Source organism: Sebastes fasciatus, chromosome 23, assembly GCF_043250625.1.
Source record: "Sebastes fasciatus isolate fSebFas1 chromosome 23, fSebFas1.pri, whole genome shotgun sequence".
Taxonomy (NCBI): Eukaryota; Metazoa; Chordata; class Actinopteri; order Perciformes; family Sebastidae; genus Sebastes; species Sebastes fasciatus.
In genome coordinates, this window is record NC_133817.1 from 15022338 (window position 1) to 15040340 (window position 18003).

An 18003-nucleotide genomic window follows, 5' to 3' on the forward strand; every position below is an offset into this window, starting at 1 on the left:
ACGTCACGACTACACATGCTAAGACAAACTTAGACTTTATCATGTACCCTTCACGTGATGGTTTTTTTACAGTAGTAAGCCTCAAATTAACACTTTGTTAGCCAATTAAAGATATTATTTTAGAACAATAGACATGTTTGGCAGGTCTGTAAGATTGCTCGTTCAGAACTGTTGACAAACCCCATTCAGACCCACAGAAAGCTCCCATTCAGAACCACAGACAGGACAGGTCCATCATTCAGAACCACAGACAGTTCCCATTCAGAACCACAGACAGGACAGGTCCATCATTCAGAACCACAGACAGTTCCCATTCAGAACCACAGACAGCTCCCATTCAGAACCACAGACAGCTCCCATTCAGAACCTCAGACAGGACAGGTCCATCGTTCAGAACCACAGACAGTCTCTGTTCAGACCCACAAACAGCTCCCATTCAGAACCACAGACAGTCTCTGTTCAGACCCACAGACAGCTCCCTTTCAGAACCACGTACAGGAAAGTTCCATTGTCGAGAACCATGGACAGCTCCCAATCAGAACCACGGACAGCTCCCAATCAGAACCACGGACAGCTCCAACTCAAACCCACAGAAAGCTCCCAATCAGAACCACGGACAGCTCCCAATCAGAACCACGGACAGCTCCAACTCAAACCCACAGAAAGCTCCCAATCAGAACCATGGACAGCTCCCACTCAAACCCACAGACAGCTGCCACTCAAACCCACAGACAGCTCCCAATCAGAACCACAGACAGCTCCCACTCAAACCCACAGACAGCTCCAACTCAAACCCACAGAAAGCTCCCAATCAGAACCATGGACAGCTCCCACTCAAACCCACAGACAGCTGCCACTCAAACCCACAGACAGCTCCCAATCAGAACCACGGACAGCTCCCACTCAAACCCACAGACAGCTGCCACTCAAACCCACAGACAGCTCCCAATCAGAACCACAGACAGCTCCCACTCAAACCCACAGACGGCTCCCAATTAGAACCACGGACAGCTCCCATTCAAAACCACAGACAGTTCCAAATATGAAAAGTGAAATTTCCGAATTGTTTAGAGATATGTTTTTTTGGTCAAGTGTAGGTCCCTTTAATACACCAAAATGTCTCTTCATGGCATAATACTCCTGATACTAATCATGCAAGGCACTTCAAACATGGCACTGAAATATAAAAGGTACATCGTCACCTCTTTCAGTATGTGTGACGTGTACAAAAGGTTCACTAACTTTTTCACGGTAGGTATGATTTGCATGCTGTATATATGGCTATTTAACTTCAAAAAGAAGAATGATACCTGAGCTCTGGAGAACATTGTGTTTTAATTATAGCTTTGAGTGTACACGCAACACACACCATGGGAACCACCTGCAGTGATACATTATTGCATGTCAAGATGGAAGAGGATCAAAGGGTGTTGGGTCAAGCTCTAATGAGCAACTTCATTGTAGGAATAATACGATTATAAGTCTTCACAGCAGGAGTAATCACAGTCTGTGACACACAATAAGATGTCCTCCCACTCTTACTTCTTCTCCGCAATTGATGTCTGAAATGGAATTAATTGCTCCTCTTAAACTTCAATGGAAAACTCACACTTTCATTACGATGCTGGATTATGTGAGTCACATGAAATAAGATGTGTTAAGAACTTTTGCTCATCTTAGGTGTGAAGGGGTATGGTATGGTCTGGTATTAAGTCTTATTTTTAACAAGTAAAAGAACATCTACCAATAGGCTGACGTACTTTCACTTCATTCTTGATGGAAATAAAGTTGTCTAAACTTTTTCTTGAATTGTCAGTGTCTTACTATGAGCGTTGGGGTGCTACATGAACACAAAATGTTCTGCCAAAGTAAGAAGAGTTTTGGTTATTTCACATAAGAGATTTCTGTATTTGTTGTTGTTCTTCGTACTGGTTTAAAGTGGGCGAGGCTCAGTTGGAAAAAGGTGATGGCAGGTGTTTCCGTGCACCAATGAAAGTTTAGCAACACCCACACAAATTAGTTGAGTTTGGAGTGTTAAACTTGTAATAAATAACAAATAATGTTTATTTTTCCAAGCTTAAATTGTTCATGATTTAGTAACAATATTAAATGTTATAGAGAAAAACTTAAAGACATCCTGTTGAGGTTTTGACCACTAGCAGCGCTATAGAGCAATGTTTTTACGATCTTTATTTTGTAGTAGCCTTTCTGTCCCTTATTATTTTTAATTTAATGTAACTCTGTTTATCTTGGCTGCTTGAGTTTTTAGGTGATGATTTAACTTCCTGCCATTGCTGCACAGACTTTTAATTAATGTAAATCGGAGTAGGTGTACATATCACATCTTTCATAATAGTTTTTGTGCAAATAAATAAGTAAATACATTTGTAAATATGCAGGCATTATTCACATCCTGATGTTAGTTTCACGCTATTTGGTAACACGCCAAGTAACATGTCAATGCACCAACAAAGGCAGTGAAGAAGAAGACTGCTAACAAGCAACCATGGATGTAAATAATGTACAATTCAAAAACTGGCTTTGCAAAGGCTTTATGAGGAAGGAAATGCAATCAACATGTTTGTTAGACCTCAAGGATACGCACAAAATGCATGTTTGTGTTTACAAGAAAACTCCACAGAACACCTTTTAAGATTTTATGTGTTTGGGGCTTTAAGAAAATGATTTAATATCCATTTTCTTTGGAAACAAGTGATATAATTGCAAGTATAAGTAGATTTATTTTAACTTTAAAAAGTATGTTCTATCTTCAAATGATTTGAAAGCTAAAATTATAAGTGTGATATAAATATTTCTTGCAGTATGGCATCTGTCTTAGATCTTGACTAGTTGTGTTTGGCAGGGGGTGTGGTTCAACGAGGACAGCCTGTCACTGTAGACTGCGTAACCACATCTTGCAGCTCTATGAAGCGTCTTCGCATGTGGGAGTACATTACAGAGCAGAATCGTGACTAATTTAGAGAGAAAGCTTCTGGAGGCTCGTTGGTGAAAGACTCATCTATCATCTTTGAGGCGAAAGGAATTTCTGCTTTAAATACTGACTATTTTCTGTTGATTTCAGTTTAAGAAACCTAGTGGTGGAGCTGGTGCAGCATGTTGCATTGAAGGTATTCTCTTTACAAACATCAACCGATGACGCCCTGAGAATCTATGTTGTGTCGTGTATTTTCACGTGTCACACTGCCAGAAAAAAACCTTGAATGCGTGCTGCCCCCACATCAACACCCACGCAGGAATCCCCTGCTACTGCTGCGTCCGTCTGATGGAGAGTCCTATAAAACAGTCCCCGCGTGATCTCCCTCACTGGGCTCCTGTTGGTCCCTCATCTGGCTCCCAGCCTGACCCATAACACCCCCTGCCAAAGGAGCATATGTAGTGGTGAAGGTGGCAGCAGGAAATCAGCCACCAGCTTCTTATTTTTCTCACCGCACAGGGTGCAGCGCAATTGACAAAACATAAGAAAGATGACTGAGCGTTACATAAAGAGACTAGAGAGAGAGAGAGAAGAGACGATCACGACAAAGACACACAAAAAAAGACGGATTTAATTTTTCAGTAGTGTGAATGTTGATCACTTTTGACATTCAAAAACTCATTTCAGAAACACATATAGAAATTACAAAATTCACATTTTGATTTCAAACACTTTGTCCATAAAACAAATCAAGAAACAGCAGTTCAAATATATAAATAAATCCAATATAAAACACAAAACATTTTACACAGTTATGTACAAAAATGATTTTCTCCTTTGGGGTTGCTAGTTTCCTCTCCAGGGCTCGGTACCTGTGGAAGTGTACATACACTTGTATTACTATAAGAAAAGGTGAACAGAATATCTATTTTTGTATCAGTATCCCCCCATTTGTACTGTACAACCAAATCCTTTTAAAGAAGATTAGTTCATGTATATCTCATGTGTGATCTGACAGGTTCCCCCCTACCTCTCCTCTCCATCCTACACCAACTCTGGCACTCTTGTCTTGAGGAGAATCGGTTTCCGTTGCCATCACAGCCCCCGTAGACAAACGGCCTGCATTCCCCTGAGCGAGGGTGGAAGTACCAGAGCAGAACATATTCTGAACAGGCCCCCTCTGACATCGGCTCCAGGCAGCGGTCTGCATGTTTGGTGGAAAATAAAAAAAAGGTTAAAAATACCCCACAAACTGAGATGCTGTAGTTTCACTGTATTTACCCATCAGGTGTTGGATATGCTGCAAAATGAAGGAAATGTTTCAATATGTTTGAGGATCACCGACTACATTATTCCTGTATGATGAAGTCTTTCACACTGAAAAAAAATATGTTTAGAATATAGAATATGTAGGTGAAAGATTTTCTGATATGTGAGATGATGAATATGACATCAAATATTGATATTTAGAAGCATGAAATTGTGAATTGTTTGTGGATGCTTTTATCACACGGTGTTCATATCATCATCATCATCATAGAGCTAGTTTGCCTATTGGGCTGCTTTATGTATAAATATGGTTGTAGTTTCCACTTTTTCAAACATTTTGACCTGACGAAGATCCAAACAGGATCGAAATGTTGGCATGGAGTAGTGTGCAGGCGTTACCTTTTTCTTTAGAGACCACTTGGGGCCACTAGTGTGCAAAATGCTTGGTAGAGCTATGATTAAGTGGGGAGATATTAGAGTATGTCTGACAAGATTTCACAAATTAGATGATAAAAGCCTGCAGTACCATTGAGACAAGTGCTTGTGTAAAAGGGATGCTTGCTTGTTTGCTTTCTTATAGAGAGCTGGATGAGATCAAAACAGCTATCATATAATGCACAGAGCAAAATAAGTCGTCTTATCTAGTGGTCACACCCAACTGATTTCTTTTACTGGTTTCCCCCGATTCCAGTCCCTGTGCTAAACTTGGCTTAACACCCATCATCTCCAACATCTCTGTATTGAACACACAGAGATTAAGCTGATATGTAACTCTCAAGAAGACAGCAAATACGTCCCACAATGCCACACTATTCCTTTATATATGAATGAGCAACTGTGAACTGACTTGCTGGATGCTATCGACAAGATTTAGTGTGAAACCACATTCTTCATGACGCTTTAAATCTTCCTTTTCACTGCTAAAGAAGTGCGTCATGAAACATAGCACAGGCTGTCAAACACTCATGGATTAAGTTTTGCTCTTCTTATCATTCTCTCCAACCTTGTGCTTTTAATAATTTCAAGCAGCTAATTACTCATAGATTGTGAAAATGTGACAGAAAAACGGAATACACAGAGAAAGTAAACAAGATTAAAGAAAGAGGGGAAGGAAATCAGTTGTTTTGGCCACTCACCAGCAGCGTTTGCTCCAAATATGCTTCTTTTCTTCCTCTGTCCCCACTCCACAGTCCCTCCCTCAAGAGAATCTGAACAACAATGACAAGTTTTACAGGTTGGTGGATTCAATCATCAGAAGGAACCACTTCGACTTGACCAACATTTAATGAACGCCAGTTGTGTTTTGACTCATCTTAAATCAGAGCGATCAACATAAGTACATGGAGCGTTCATTGTTAGTCTTTCTTATTTCTCTGTGCAAAAGTTCTGTAAATCTGCAACCCTACAGACTTAGTTTGAAGGAATTACAGTTCACTAAGTATACAAAGGGGGAATAAAAACATTGAAAAGTTATTCAAAGATCTGGATAAAACAAATGTATGAGTACAGACAGCCACAAGCACTAGTTTCTAGTTCTTTGTTTGCTGTGTTGAACTCTTTTCATCTGATTTGATCTACCAACATCACTAATATTGCCTATTATTATATTCACAAAATGAACACTGAGTTCAGTCAGAGACACTTACGTCAAGGAATTGATTATTTATAGCACATAAAGAAAGCTGAAGTAATGAATGACGTTGGCGTGAGCGTATGAGCTGATAGCAACACAGCTGGTAAATGAGCCGGTGACTGTGAAGCATGAATGAAGCAGCTGATGACGATCGCCGACCTCAGTGTTCTGTCTGAACTAATACTATGTTTGATTAAACTATATACAATGTATGAAACTCACACTTTACTGACCAAAGAAAGGCCTTTGTCTCGGGTAGCATGTACTTTAATTTCACAAAGTGCCGTCTCCCTGCACCCTACTGCACTCACACAGGTGACAGTATTGTGTAAGAAAGAAGAAGAAAGAGCTCTTCCAATGAGATTTGTTAATGTAAAGTATGTGCTTAAGGAACACTGGTTAATACAATAGATTTTTTTATGGTAAATTGTAAATGGACTTGCATTTATATAGCGCTTTTCTACTCTTCTGACCACTCAAAGCGCTTAACACTGCATCCACTGCGTCCACTACCTGCTCTGAGCCACAGCCGCCCAGGCAGTTAAATGCAGTTGCAGAGGTTGGCACATGTGGCAATTTTTATTTAATTCCTTTGAAGTCTCCAAATGAAAGAGTAAATATTTAAATGTGACCTGCTGTGCTTGTGCACAGTCATTATTTTGTACACAGAATGAGCTAAATGTCACGATTTTGTATCTAATGACTGTAAGTTATGAATAAACATGCTGACATTGACAATGGGCAATGACAGGCTCACTCTTTGATTAGTTTTCTGCTTACTTGAAGCAAGAATTAAAATAAATTGGGTTGCACATGCCTGGGGGGCTTTATTTGCTGTGAGCTTCATGAAATATTGTGTGATTACTTAGTTCATGTTGACCCTTTAACTTTCTGGTTGCTTTGTTGTCTTGATGTTGATGGTTTCAGTAACACTCTAGGAGCCGAGGGCTTTTTTGTTGCACCACTTTTTCCTTTTTTTGATAGTCGACAGTGTGGATATAGACAGGAAACGTGGGCTGTATGACATATTAAGCAGATTGCGTGCTAACTAGAATTAAAAGTGTTGCTATGCTCAACATGCATTTATGACATATAGTCAAAAACTGACTTTCAACTTGATCGTTTTCGACCATTTTATGCCAGATATAGTTCTTGCATTACCCCACAGTGTTGACCTAATCTCCGTATATAGTTGGAATTTGCAGAATATAGTAAATTTCAAAGTATTAGACCGTGATACCGATCAACCAGACATAGAAAAATTGTTTGCCACAAACCCTAAAGTGCCCTCAACCGGATACAGTGTGCTCAGTAGCGCCACCTTTACTTTTTTACTTGGTACATTCTTTAACCACGGAAGATAATCATAGTGACATGATTCAGGCTCAAACGGAAGTTAGAGCATCTTTAGCTTCTGTACTGTGAGTATTCCCCGGTGAAACAAAATATTTGAGCGTTGCACATGGTGGTTGCACAGTTATGAGAGGGATTTTAATCAAACCCGTTGCATTTGATTGGACAGCTAAAAAGTGAGCGGGCTTTTTCCTTGTCGCTAAAAGTTGCAGATTGATTGATGGATAGATGTCATGATATTAATGGTTGAAATTGGTTGGTACTTGCACGTGATATTTTGTTTTACAGAACGAAAAGATGGTTGGATTTTCATATAAAAATACGAAGAAATTGATTGCTGTGTAAATTTCTTTGCACATATTATTAAATATATTAAGGTTAAGGTGCACAATATGAGCGGGAATGGGATCTTAACGGGTTAAAAGGCATTTTTCATTGCATCTTGACTTTAACTCAGTGTTGAATGCAACCTAACCAAGAGTTAAACTGGCTACAAATAGACCTATAAAAATGTATGGAACACAACCTATTCCTACCACTAAATGACCATGAGAAGCGTGATAATATACTCTGAGGTGTCCCAATATAAGCAACAATAGATGAGATAGAGGTGATGTCTTTCTCCAAACACCTCAGAGTACATTATCACTGTTCCAAAGTCCCCACTAACACACGAGAAAACTGTCTACATCACAGCTGTTACACATAAGTATGACATATGTAACTGTTAAGCTGTGACACACACTTGGTCACACTCTATAAATCTGTTGTGGGGACAACTGAGCACTTTGGAAAATGATGGTATCTCAGGCATCTGTGTGTTTGGCCCATGGGCTTGGACCCTGCAAAACAGTTAGTTGTGTTATATTGAAATAATTATAATTACCAGTGCAGTTTGGTAGGATCACAGGAGAAGGACTGGTCATTTCTCCCAGTTCGTCTCCGTAGTCTTCCACTTCTTCTTCCTCCATCCCTTCTTCATGGAGGTCACGGCTGAGGGATATCACAACATCGTCCGGCTCTTTTTTATTCTCAGTCACTGCGGTTGTTCCATCTGGATCCACAGACTTTACCATGAACTTGTATTCCAACCCTGTAAAGATACAAACATGATCATGAACACAAAATAAGAACGCTGTTTTTAGTATTTACTCTATCTTGTATTATACATCAAGACACTTTTTTATAAATAATAGAGCATTCAATGGCAAAGTTTGAGTAAATAAATCAGTATGAGACCATTAAATCATCATTTCAGGTTTTAGTTTCTTCGTTAATTCCATCCAGACCACTTTATTCACTGTAGACTACTTCACTCTGCCTACTTGCAGTTTGCTGCTAAATAAAGCCATTGAAGTGAAATGCAAAAAAAGGTTAAAACACATATTTTCACCAAATATATAGCGTGTGGTTTTAATAAGCAACAATTAGCAAGTAGACCATTCATGCTGTGATATTCTTTGCCCAAATCATATGTTTTTTCTGCAAATAATAAGCCAAAGTGTGGGGATGACATAGCAGAGAAACTCATATAGCTATAATGTCGAAATGTCTTCCGTGAAAAAGGTTGACAATAAGCAGAATTGTCCTTTAAGTGTCTTGTAAGTGTATAGTGGCTTCTTGGTGAGGAGGCGTCCCACTTAATGGCCGTCTCGTGTTTGTGAATGGCTCTACTGTTGCTGGCACCATGGTGTGTGTTCCTCTGAGAGAACATAGCAGATGGCAAAACACACACGGGTGCCATGATACTGCCACGGGAGCTTCACAACAAACAACCACACACATATGTAGGCCTGTCTAGAGGCATGCATATACTCATTATTGGATAAGTACAAGCACACAGAAGGTTCAAAATGTACAAGTGACCCAACCTGACCCAACCTACGCACGCACTATCTTACCACACTTTTCTACCACCTCCTGGGTGACTAGCTCCTTCACTTCTTCAGCCTTGACACAGAGAATGACAAGATTCAAAGTTCAGTCAGTTATTCATTTAGCTAAACTCGTATATATACAGTATATATACTTTAAATGTGTGTGTATATGTGTGTGTGATTGTGATAAACACGTACTGTGAGTCCAGGCTCCCCCTTATCCCCTTTTCCTCCTTCAATACCGAGTTCACCCTAAAGCAAAAACACATTTACAAATACACAAGATTAATTACATTCTATCAAGTTATAAGTATTTATACAAAGCATTTTAATGTGAACAAAACCACTATAGAGAGTATAAAGTCCTATCCCCTTCCCTTGTGAAAAACCAGGCCTGTACACAAGATTAATAGGTTAGTTTTTCCTTTACACTGTCGCCAAGTGAATTGAATACCACATTCATGTTATATTGTAGCATAAGAACAAACAGCTGAGTGAGAAAATATTCACGCCATGCTTCTAGTTTTATTAAAAAGTGGTATTTATGGGGAATTTCTGATGCAAACGACATCTCCCTCTCAGCAAAAACACCAACAACAAACTGGTGCAAAAGTGGCGCTGAAGGTTTGATATACAGTATTAATAAAATCCAATACTAACACTAAAACAATTGAATGCAGCTATTCAAAAATGATCTATATAGCCTTTCTGATTTTTTTTTTTTATCTGCTGATACATGTTAATGAACATACTACATAACAAATATAATGTATGTATTGTTTATACTCCCATGAGTCTCTCCAATTGGCATGCTTTCAAAGCCTCATGGAGCTCATTGTTGTTTTATCTTCAGCATTGTTTTACCTTTGTTAAAATGATTAGATGCTCAAATTGTACTATCTAGTTCAATAGAGAATGAGAAAACCCATTGCGTTACAGAAGCTAGCTAGGAAAGGGTCAAGACTTGGCTTGGCTCTCTCCACTGTAAGTTTGTTCAGAGAAGTGTGTGTGTTCATGTGTGACTCTCACACTCTTTCCTGTTAGTCCTGGCGTCCCGGGTACTCCCCTCTGACATGGCTTCGATCTGCCCCTTCTGCCTCGGTCCCCCTGTTTGACAAAAATATCAAAGAGAGAAAACACATAGTAAGCATAGACTTATATACATAAGAAGTGGACATAGTCACCGTGACGTCACCCATTGATTTGTGGACTACAGTTTTGAAGCCTCGAGTTTAGCATTTTGGCCGTCGCCATGTTGGTTCTTTGCAACCAGAAGTGACACGAGAGGGTGGAGCTAAGTACAACTGAACACTGAATAAGACATTTTTAGACAATAAAAATTCCTGAACTGAAAACACTCTTAAAGGGTTAAAGTTCTAAGATGAGAACGCAGTGGTAGCAACTTGTCAATCACAAGGTAGCCAAGCCCTAAAGCATAACCTGCTTTATGGTCTATTTGACTCTAAATGGGACCATAATTTACTAAATGAACATCATGCTGTATTGAAGAAGACTTGAAACTAGCGATTGAGACCATAAACTCATGTTTACAATGTTTACTGAGGTAATAAATCAAGTGAGAAGTAGGCTCATTTTCTCATAGACTTCTATACAATCAGACTTCTTTTTGCAACCAGAGGAGTCGCCCCCTGCTGGCTGTTAGAAAGAATGCAAGTTTAAGGCACTTCAGCATTGGCTTCACTTTTCAGACCTGGATGTTGCCCACTGGTTATGAGTTTTGAAATTCTTTCATACAAAACCTCTTTGCTAACAAGAAAGAAAAACACAGCAGTACACTCACTTCTGTGCGGCATGAAAGACAGACCAATTAGGTTCATCCTCGGAATATCCTCATTAGAGGTTTCCAGCCTCTCTCCGTCAACACTGAAAGTCTGCTAATTGTAGCTGAAAGGAGCTAATTGAGTAAGATATTACTTGAAAGCTGCAGACGAAAATAGGCCTCAGTGTGTGTGTGCGTGTGTGTGTGTGTGTGTTAATTAAGGACATGTCTGTGCTGTATCCACTGCTGCAGTATACAGAGCGCAGGCTACATGGTGATGACGGTAATCAGGCTCAGCTCATCCTCCTGCTCATTGTCTTCTCTTTTAACTTGGACTTTTTTTTACAGAAATGTATTTTTTTAAAGACTGACAGATAGCTGTGTGTGTGTACCATACAAGGATTAACAACTGAATAAGCCTGTAGATACTAATATATATATAAATAAATTGTTCTGAGGGCATCCGGAGAAATACTTAACTGTACATATATATTTGCAGAAGCTTCTGATTTGGCTTTTCAGTGCTGTCATAGCTCAGTGTTAGTGCGTCAAAGAAGTTGCTTCATTGTGTAGAGAAGACATTCAAAACAACAGCTAGACTATTATTAATTTGTTATCTTGAGAAAATTATGTAGTGAAGTCGTGATCAAGAGAGCAGCTTTTATTTCATCATCCTGGGAAAACATCCAACTGGTCTTAGTCAAGATGAAAATGATCTATTCAGGATCACAGCACTGAAGCAAATAACAAAAGAGTGGAAAAAAACAATGACTCCAATGACTCAAGACAACAACACGAACAACTCATGGCGAAAGTGACTCACACAGTATGGAATATATAAAGATGTCTTTGAAAAAAGGTGAACTTTGGATGATGGGAAATTATAATTATATTCACAAAATGTGTCAGAGGTTTAGTCACCAGGCTGTCAGCTCCGTTTCAAATAGACGGACGACTATGTTACTGAATGTCTGACCACTCACTGTAATTAGCACGTATGATCGGGCTTGCATACACACACATATACAGTAGTCTCTGTGTATGAACGGATATGTGTGTGTGTGTGTATACTGTAGATGCTATATGTTTTTTTGCAGTTTTGGGATTACTTTGTCATTAAATGTAAAACATCTATGACGCTACATATATGAAAATGGTATTTTAAGATAAAAAATGTGATTTGACACAAGCAGAGATGAACTACCGATTACAGAGATAACATTCAAATAAGTCCTTGTCAAAGGAGAACAGCTAGACTATGATCAAGTCGTGGTCAAGAGAGCAGCTTGATATGAGATAATTAATTGTAATGTTGATAACAAGCCCACGTTTTTCTTCCATTTCACAATAAAGCATTATTAATGCAGTGTAAAATAATTCCTCAATACACTGAGGGAGTAGGAATACTGTACCTTAGGCCCTGTGAGCCCACGGAGTCCTGGGTTTGCTGGTGGTCCCTCATCTCCATCCCTTCCTGGATTCCCTGCTGACCCCTTAAACCCTGGGAAGCCTGGGAAACCGCCTGTACCCTGCATGGAGCAAAGAAGTACATTAACACACCAACACATCCTTTGTGTGCAGGGGAAGATAAAAAAAAACATTATGCTGTTATTTTTCCTGGGAATTTAACAATAAGAAACACATAATCACTGGTGAAATTAGTTGGATAACGACCAGTTATTTTGAATTTACTAACCTTTACTCCTTTCACTCCTGGTTCACCATCAAATCCATTGGTGCCTCCTTGTCCCTTATCACCCTGAAGTGATATCACATGAAGAGAATAGTAACTTTGTATATGTTTGGGTAAGAGAGAAAGAGAAATATGTGCACACTCTAATGTTTACCTTGCGCCCTACGAGTCCATTCAGCCCAGGTATACCAGGGGTGCCGTGCAACCCCATTTCTCCCTGTTTTGCAAAGACAAAGTTATCTAGATTACTGACAACATTTCTTCACATGTTAGATAACTCTGTTTTAGTCTAATATGCTAATTCAGGCCTAACCTTTTCTCCATCCAGGCCTGGACTTCCAATGCGTCCAGGTAAACCTCTGAAACCCTGAAAAGAAATGTCAATATATCATGCAAATAGAGAACCTGAAACTCAATAAATGATAACTTCCTCCACCTTCTCTCCCGTCTCCCCATTGTCTCCTGCTAAGCCTGGTTCTCCTGCATCACCCTGTGGACAAAACAAAACAATAAATGATGTTGAATCTTTAAAAATTCAAAGGATCACGATTGGTTATATATTGATTTTCAATGTACCTGATTGCCCTGCTGGCCCAGCACTCCTTTGTCTCCTTTGTCCCCCTTTGCCCCGTCCACTCCATGATCCCCGTTGCGACCCTTAAATCACAGCATTGGTATATATATTACTGTATGGGATTGCCTGAAGTTAAAGAGGACCTATTGTGCTTATTTTCAGGTGCATACTTGTATTTTGGGTTTCTACTACAAATGTTTACATGTTTCAATATTCAAAAAACACTTTACTTTTTATTATGCAAATGTGTCACTTGGTGACATCACCACGTAAGGGATGAAAAGGCGGGACTTCAAGCAAGGTGTTTCAGGCAGTTTAGGAGCAGTGGACTTTGTAACTTTGAAGAACTTTTACATGCACAAAAAAATATATAACACACTAAAGGAAAGGGAAAAAGCTCAAAAGCATAATATGTCCTCTTTAAAAATGAATTTTGGCTCCAATTACAATTACTGAATGTTTGTTTGCTTATGTTTGCATTGTAGCTCTACCATCTCTCCATTGACTCCTGGCTCTCCTGGATCTCCCTGCAGGAAAAGAGGACAATTTCAGCACTAGCATAAAAGTGTTGAAAAGTTATAATAATGTTGTTGCAGCATCAAGATATTAAACTTAACCCTTATTACCTTCTGTCCGACTGGTCCTCGTGCTCCAAAACGCCCCAATGCCCCCTTAGTGCCTGCATCACCCTTTATGCCCTTTAAAAAACAAATTAAAATACTTTTCATAATCGTGAAATATAATATCACTTAATCATGACCGGTATAACATCACTGTTGTGAATCACATTTCCCTGCTCTAAATGTCTTATGGCAGGTATTCTTGTTCTTTCCGTTTTTCAAATTTACCTTGACTCCAGGTGGACCGTCCTCGCCCTTTTCTCCTTTATCGCCGTCAAAACCTGGCGGGCCTCGCTCCCCCTGAAACAAAACGTCTACTCAATTCTTCGTAGGTCTTTTTATGTGTGTTTCTAGATATATGTTTGGATAATTATAGTATTTATGAAAATATTTCCTCCTAATTCCAAGCATGTAGCCTTTGATTGTTTTAGCATTGTCATTAAGACCGTTTTTTTTCTTCTCTTTCTTCTATTTATTGTGTGTGCATTTGTCTATCTAAGTGGAAACAGGCTGAGTACAATGCCCTTGTAAGAACAAATAAAGTTGTATTGAATTGTGTTGAATTTAAACCAGATGGCAAATACAACAGATGATCTCACCAGCTCTCCTTTGGAACCCTTAAATCCACGGGGTCCCTGTATTTGAAGCTGACTCCCCTGTAGGAAGGGATTAAATTGTGAATACCAGCTACAAATAAATGTAATCTGCAACAAATGATAAAGCAAATAATGTGAATTCCCATGGATGTATATATATCGAGCCATGAATAATGTGCACTTCATTTGAAGCCCTAAAAAGAAAAAAATCATCATACCCTCTCTCCTCTGACTCCAGGCAACCCAGGATCCCCCTGCAAAGAAAGATGCTTTTTGAAACGACTTTCCAAAGATGATTATTTCATTCCCAGGTGTTAACAAAAGTACAAATATTACTTCATATTTTTTGCTGCTTTGGTGTTGCAACAGGGAAACTGCTGAGCCCTCAGCATTTTATTAAAGCCCTTCCCAATACAATAAAATCCAGTCTAACGTAATCCACCTTTGATAAAATGCCATGAATGGTTGTTGTACACAACATGACCAAGGTTTAGTGGAATTTGACAGGAATGAGTCACTCGGTTGTGACACTTCAGTAAAAAAAGGAACAAACAAATATGAAGAAAGTCTGACATCACTACTACTGTCACTTTAAATGGAACGGGGACGTCTGTATGAGCATCTACACGTTCAAATGTCAATGTTGGCCTCTTCACTCAAATCTCAAGTACACGCAGGCAGACAAGGTCAAGAAGTACATTGATCATCTAGCATCTCAGAAATAGCAGCACCATGCTTTTTGTGCACCATGGTGTATCGATTTTTACAGAAAATGCACTGTAAATAGAAAAACATCAAGTTGCTAGATAAAGTCCTTTGGGTGAACACACTTTAGGGATGAAAGAGGTCAGAAAAAAGCACAAATGTTTAAAAGTATGAATGTTGCCTGCTTCATCAGATTCCAAAATGAGTCCAGAAATCTTTCATCTATCCTCCCTGCTGGTAATAGTGCAGACTCACACTAGTGTTGTAAGCTGGAGAGGTGCCAATTGGCCTCCTGGGCACTGCTGAGGTGCCCTTAAGCAAGCCACTGAACCCCCAAACTGCCCCCTGGGTGCTGTATAGTAGCAGCCCACCAGCCTAATGCTAGGATGGGTTAAATGCAGAGACTACATTTCACTACATTGTGCTGTATATGAGTAAGTGTGGCAATAAAAATTGATTTGATTCAATTTAACCTTTGGATGAGGCACAACAGGTGGTTGGCATGTATTGGGAGTTTAATAATTTGCAAAGTCTTGTTTGCTGAAATTAGAGACTCCAAATTGGCATCAAACATCACAGTATTCTAGTATTAGTATATGATTAATTAACACAAACACAGACCAATCATGTGAAATAACAGCTCACCTTGTCACCTCTGCCGCCTCGCAAGCCTTTTGGACCCTATAACAAATTTGAAAACAAAAGGATTTTGTCTCCAAGTGTACATAAGTGAAACTCGGTTTGTCTCAAATGAAATGTTATACTCAGTTGAATGGTTTTGAAAAGTTGCTTACTAAATACCCAGGAACTCCTTTAATACCTAGAGTGCCTTTTTCACCCTGAAAAGAAAAGACATCTTTTAATGTTACTGCATAATTCACCAACATTACAGGAATGTACTAAATACTGTATGACAGTGAGTGTGTGATTTTTACATTACATAAGCTGAACTCAACCCACCCTTCTGCCAGGGAAGCCAGACAACCCCCTGGCACCAGGCTCTCCAGGAATACTGTCACCCTGATGAGGACGAGGAAAATGAAGTAACGATCAACTTTTTTTTACACTGCAGAGATGAAAATGACAATAACAGTATCCTGCTGCTACTAACATAAAACTAAGTTCTTATAATATTATGTTGGATTCATGGGCCAAACAAAACTAAAGTAAATGCTACTCAGATATCACATATACGGTATTGTTTGTACCTTGATTCCTTTTACTCCAGGCACACCAAGAGGACCCTTTATTAGAGAGATGCAGTGGTAGTGAAAGAAAATATCATTAAACATCATTTCCAGTTGACAATAAATCAGATAAAATGTCCCTAAAGCAAATAAGGATTACGTTTTACTCATACTTCATGTGGGAAACCTTACTACACATGAAAAAAATCACTAAAATCAGACACAGCGCCTGCAAAGATCCTTTGTATTTTCTTACATGAGGTCCTGCTCCTCCTCGAGGTCCAGGAGCGCCAGGCGATCCATTCTTCCCCCTTTTACCCCGCTCACCCTGCACCAACACACAAAACATCTCATGTCTCTTTTAAACACCAATATAGGACAGCACTCTCTGTCTGTATTCATTCACAATTATAAAGCATCATTTCACTTTCACTGTCTTCATTTTTACAGATCAAAGCGAGCTAAATGGCAACTTGTAAGTTGATATATGATGATGTACCTCTCTGCCCGGCTCTCCTGGGTCCCCTGGGGGGCCTCTAAGGCCCTGGGAGCCCTGCATGCCTGCGTTACCAAGGATACCCTGGATGCCCTGAGCACCTGGAGGCCCTGGCTCACCTGGTTCACCCTGAGGTATAAAGAGAAAGAGGAAAAGGGAGAGAAAGATGGAGACAAATGAAATGTTAGGGAGACAAACACTCAGTTAAAGGTCAATTGCTTCATGTAATGTAATTATGCAGCTCTTCTATTACTTTTGATTAATTGTTTTCAAATAAAGTCCTTCTGTCCTTTATCAATTTATATGCTCAAACACGATTTTTAAGTGAGTGAGTCACTGAGCCAATTAAATTCTCTAAATTAAAACCACGATGAGAAGCAAAGTCAATCAAAGAGAATGAGATGGAAAAGACTAATTAATTGATTTTAGATTGCTTGCTATTTTTGTTTTGGGGTTGAAATTTCACCTTGTGTCCCGGAGGACCAGCTTGGCCTTCTGGACCTCTGTGGCCGATGCCTGGCTCTCCCTAAAAACACAAGACAAACATGTCTATAACATGTGACACTGGAAATTCCTTTAAATTAAAATCTCAACTCACAGATTTCACCGTTACAAACTCATAACAGCTTATGAATATTTACCTTTTGTCCACTTTCACCAAATTCCCCCTGAAAAGTGTGGACATAAAGAGCACATATCAGTTAGAAAGTGCACCTCAGCACATTGTGTTTCACGAGCCAAAATAAATCAACACAGAGGAATTTGAAATAACACACAAAAAAGAATAATCAGGCTTGTCAGCCTGTTTAACAAGGGGAATTATTAATGCCTGCTTTAATCTACTGTCTCCCAGTCAAACAGAAATAGAGCAGAGGGTGACATCAAAGGCCTGGACTCAACTGGCTTCACTGACAGGCGAGACGGGAGAGAAGTTCCCCCTCAGCTCTGATGTCATTTACTGATGCACTGCGGGTAGGTGGGAAGAGCGGCGATGATATTTTTATGAACTGGCGGCACATTTCGTGTGGCGACTGTCATTCTTTCTCTGTGATCTCAGGATGATGATAATGATGCTTTAAATTAGTATAATCAGTAAGACCATATCAGTGACTCAGTAAATCCTGGCAGTGGTAGAATGTTTTTTAATTTAAAGGGTGGGTTCAGCCAAATTACAAAACATGGTGTCTTCCCGCGCACATAACTGTGTTTTTATGTTCCCATGTTTCTGTTTCATGATCTAATGCCTGCTAAACTTTAATGGCATTCAGCTGTGTGTGCTTTGTGT

General features: G+C 39.4%; 1 protein-coding gene across 1 annotated transcript in view; it reads right to left on the reverse strand.

Moving 5' to 3' along the window:
* Positions 1-3515: 3515 nt before the first annotated feature.
* Positions 3516-18003, reverse strand: part of col7a1l (collagen type VII alpha 1-like) — a 71212-nt gene continuing 56724 nt past the window's right edge. Inside the window, exons 85-110 of the mRNA XM_074625463.1 lie at positions 17360-17386; positions 17185-17244; positions 16722-16847; positions 16479-16550; positions 16244-16279; positions 15996-16055; positions 15830-15874; positions 15681-15716; positions 14549-14584; positions 14334-14390; positions 13963-14034; positions 13741-13812; positions 13606-13641; positions 13117-13197; positions 12977-13030; positions 12854-12907; positions 12695-12757; positions 12544-12606; positions 12260-12376; positions 10097-10174; positions 9266-9319; positions 9092-9140; positions 8077-8283; positions 5341-5412; positions 3966-4139; positions 3516-3807 (exon numbers count right to left, since the gene is read on the reverse strand). Of these exons, the coding sequence (XP_074481564.1) occupies positions 3782-3807; positions 3966-4139; positions 5341-5412; positions 8077-8283; positions 9092-9140; positions 9266-9319; positions 10097-10174; positions 12260-12376; positions 12544-12606; positions 12695-12757; positions 12854-12907; positions 12977-13030; positions 13117-13197; positions 13606-13641; positions 13741-13812; positions 13963-14034; positions 14334-14390; positions 14549-14584; positions 15681-15716; positions 15830-15874; positions 15996-16055; positions 16244-16279; positions 16479-16550; positions 16722-16847; positions 17185-17244; positions 17360-17386 (1827 nt within the window). The 3' untranslated portion in view covers positions 3516-3781. The remainder of the gene's footprint in view (positions 3808-3965; positions 4140-5340; positions 5413-8076; positions 8284-9091; positions 9141-9265; positions 9320-10096; positions 10175-12259; positions 12377-12543; positions 12607-12694; positions 12758-12853; positions 12908-12976; positions 13031-13116; positions 13198-13605; positions 13642-13740; positions 13813-13962; positions 14035-14333; positions 14391-14548; positions 14585-15680; positions 15717-15829; positions 15875-15995; positions 16056-16243; positions 16280-16478; positions 16551-16721; positions 16848-17184; positions 17245-17359; positions 17387-18003) is intronic.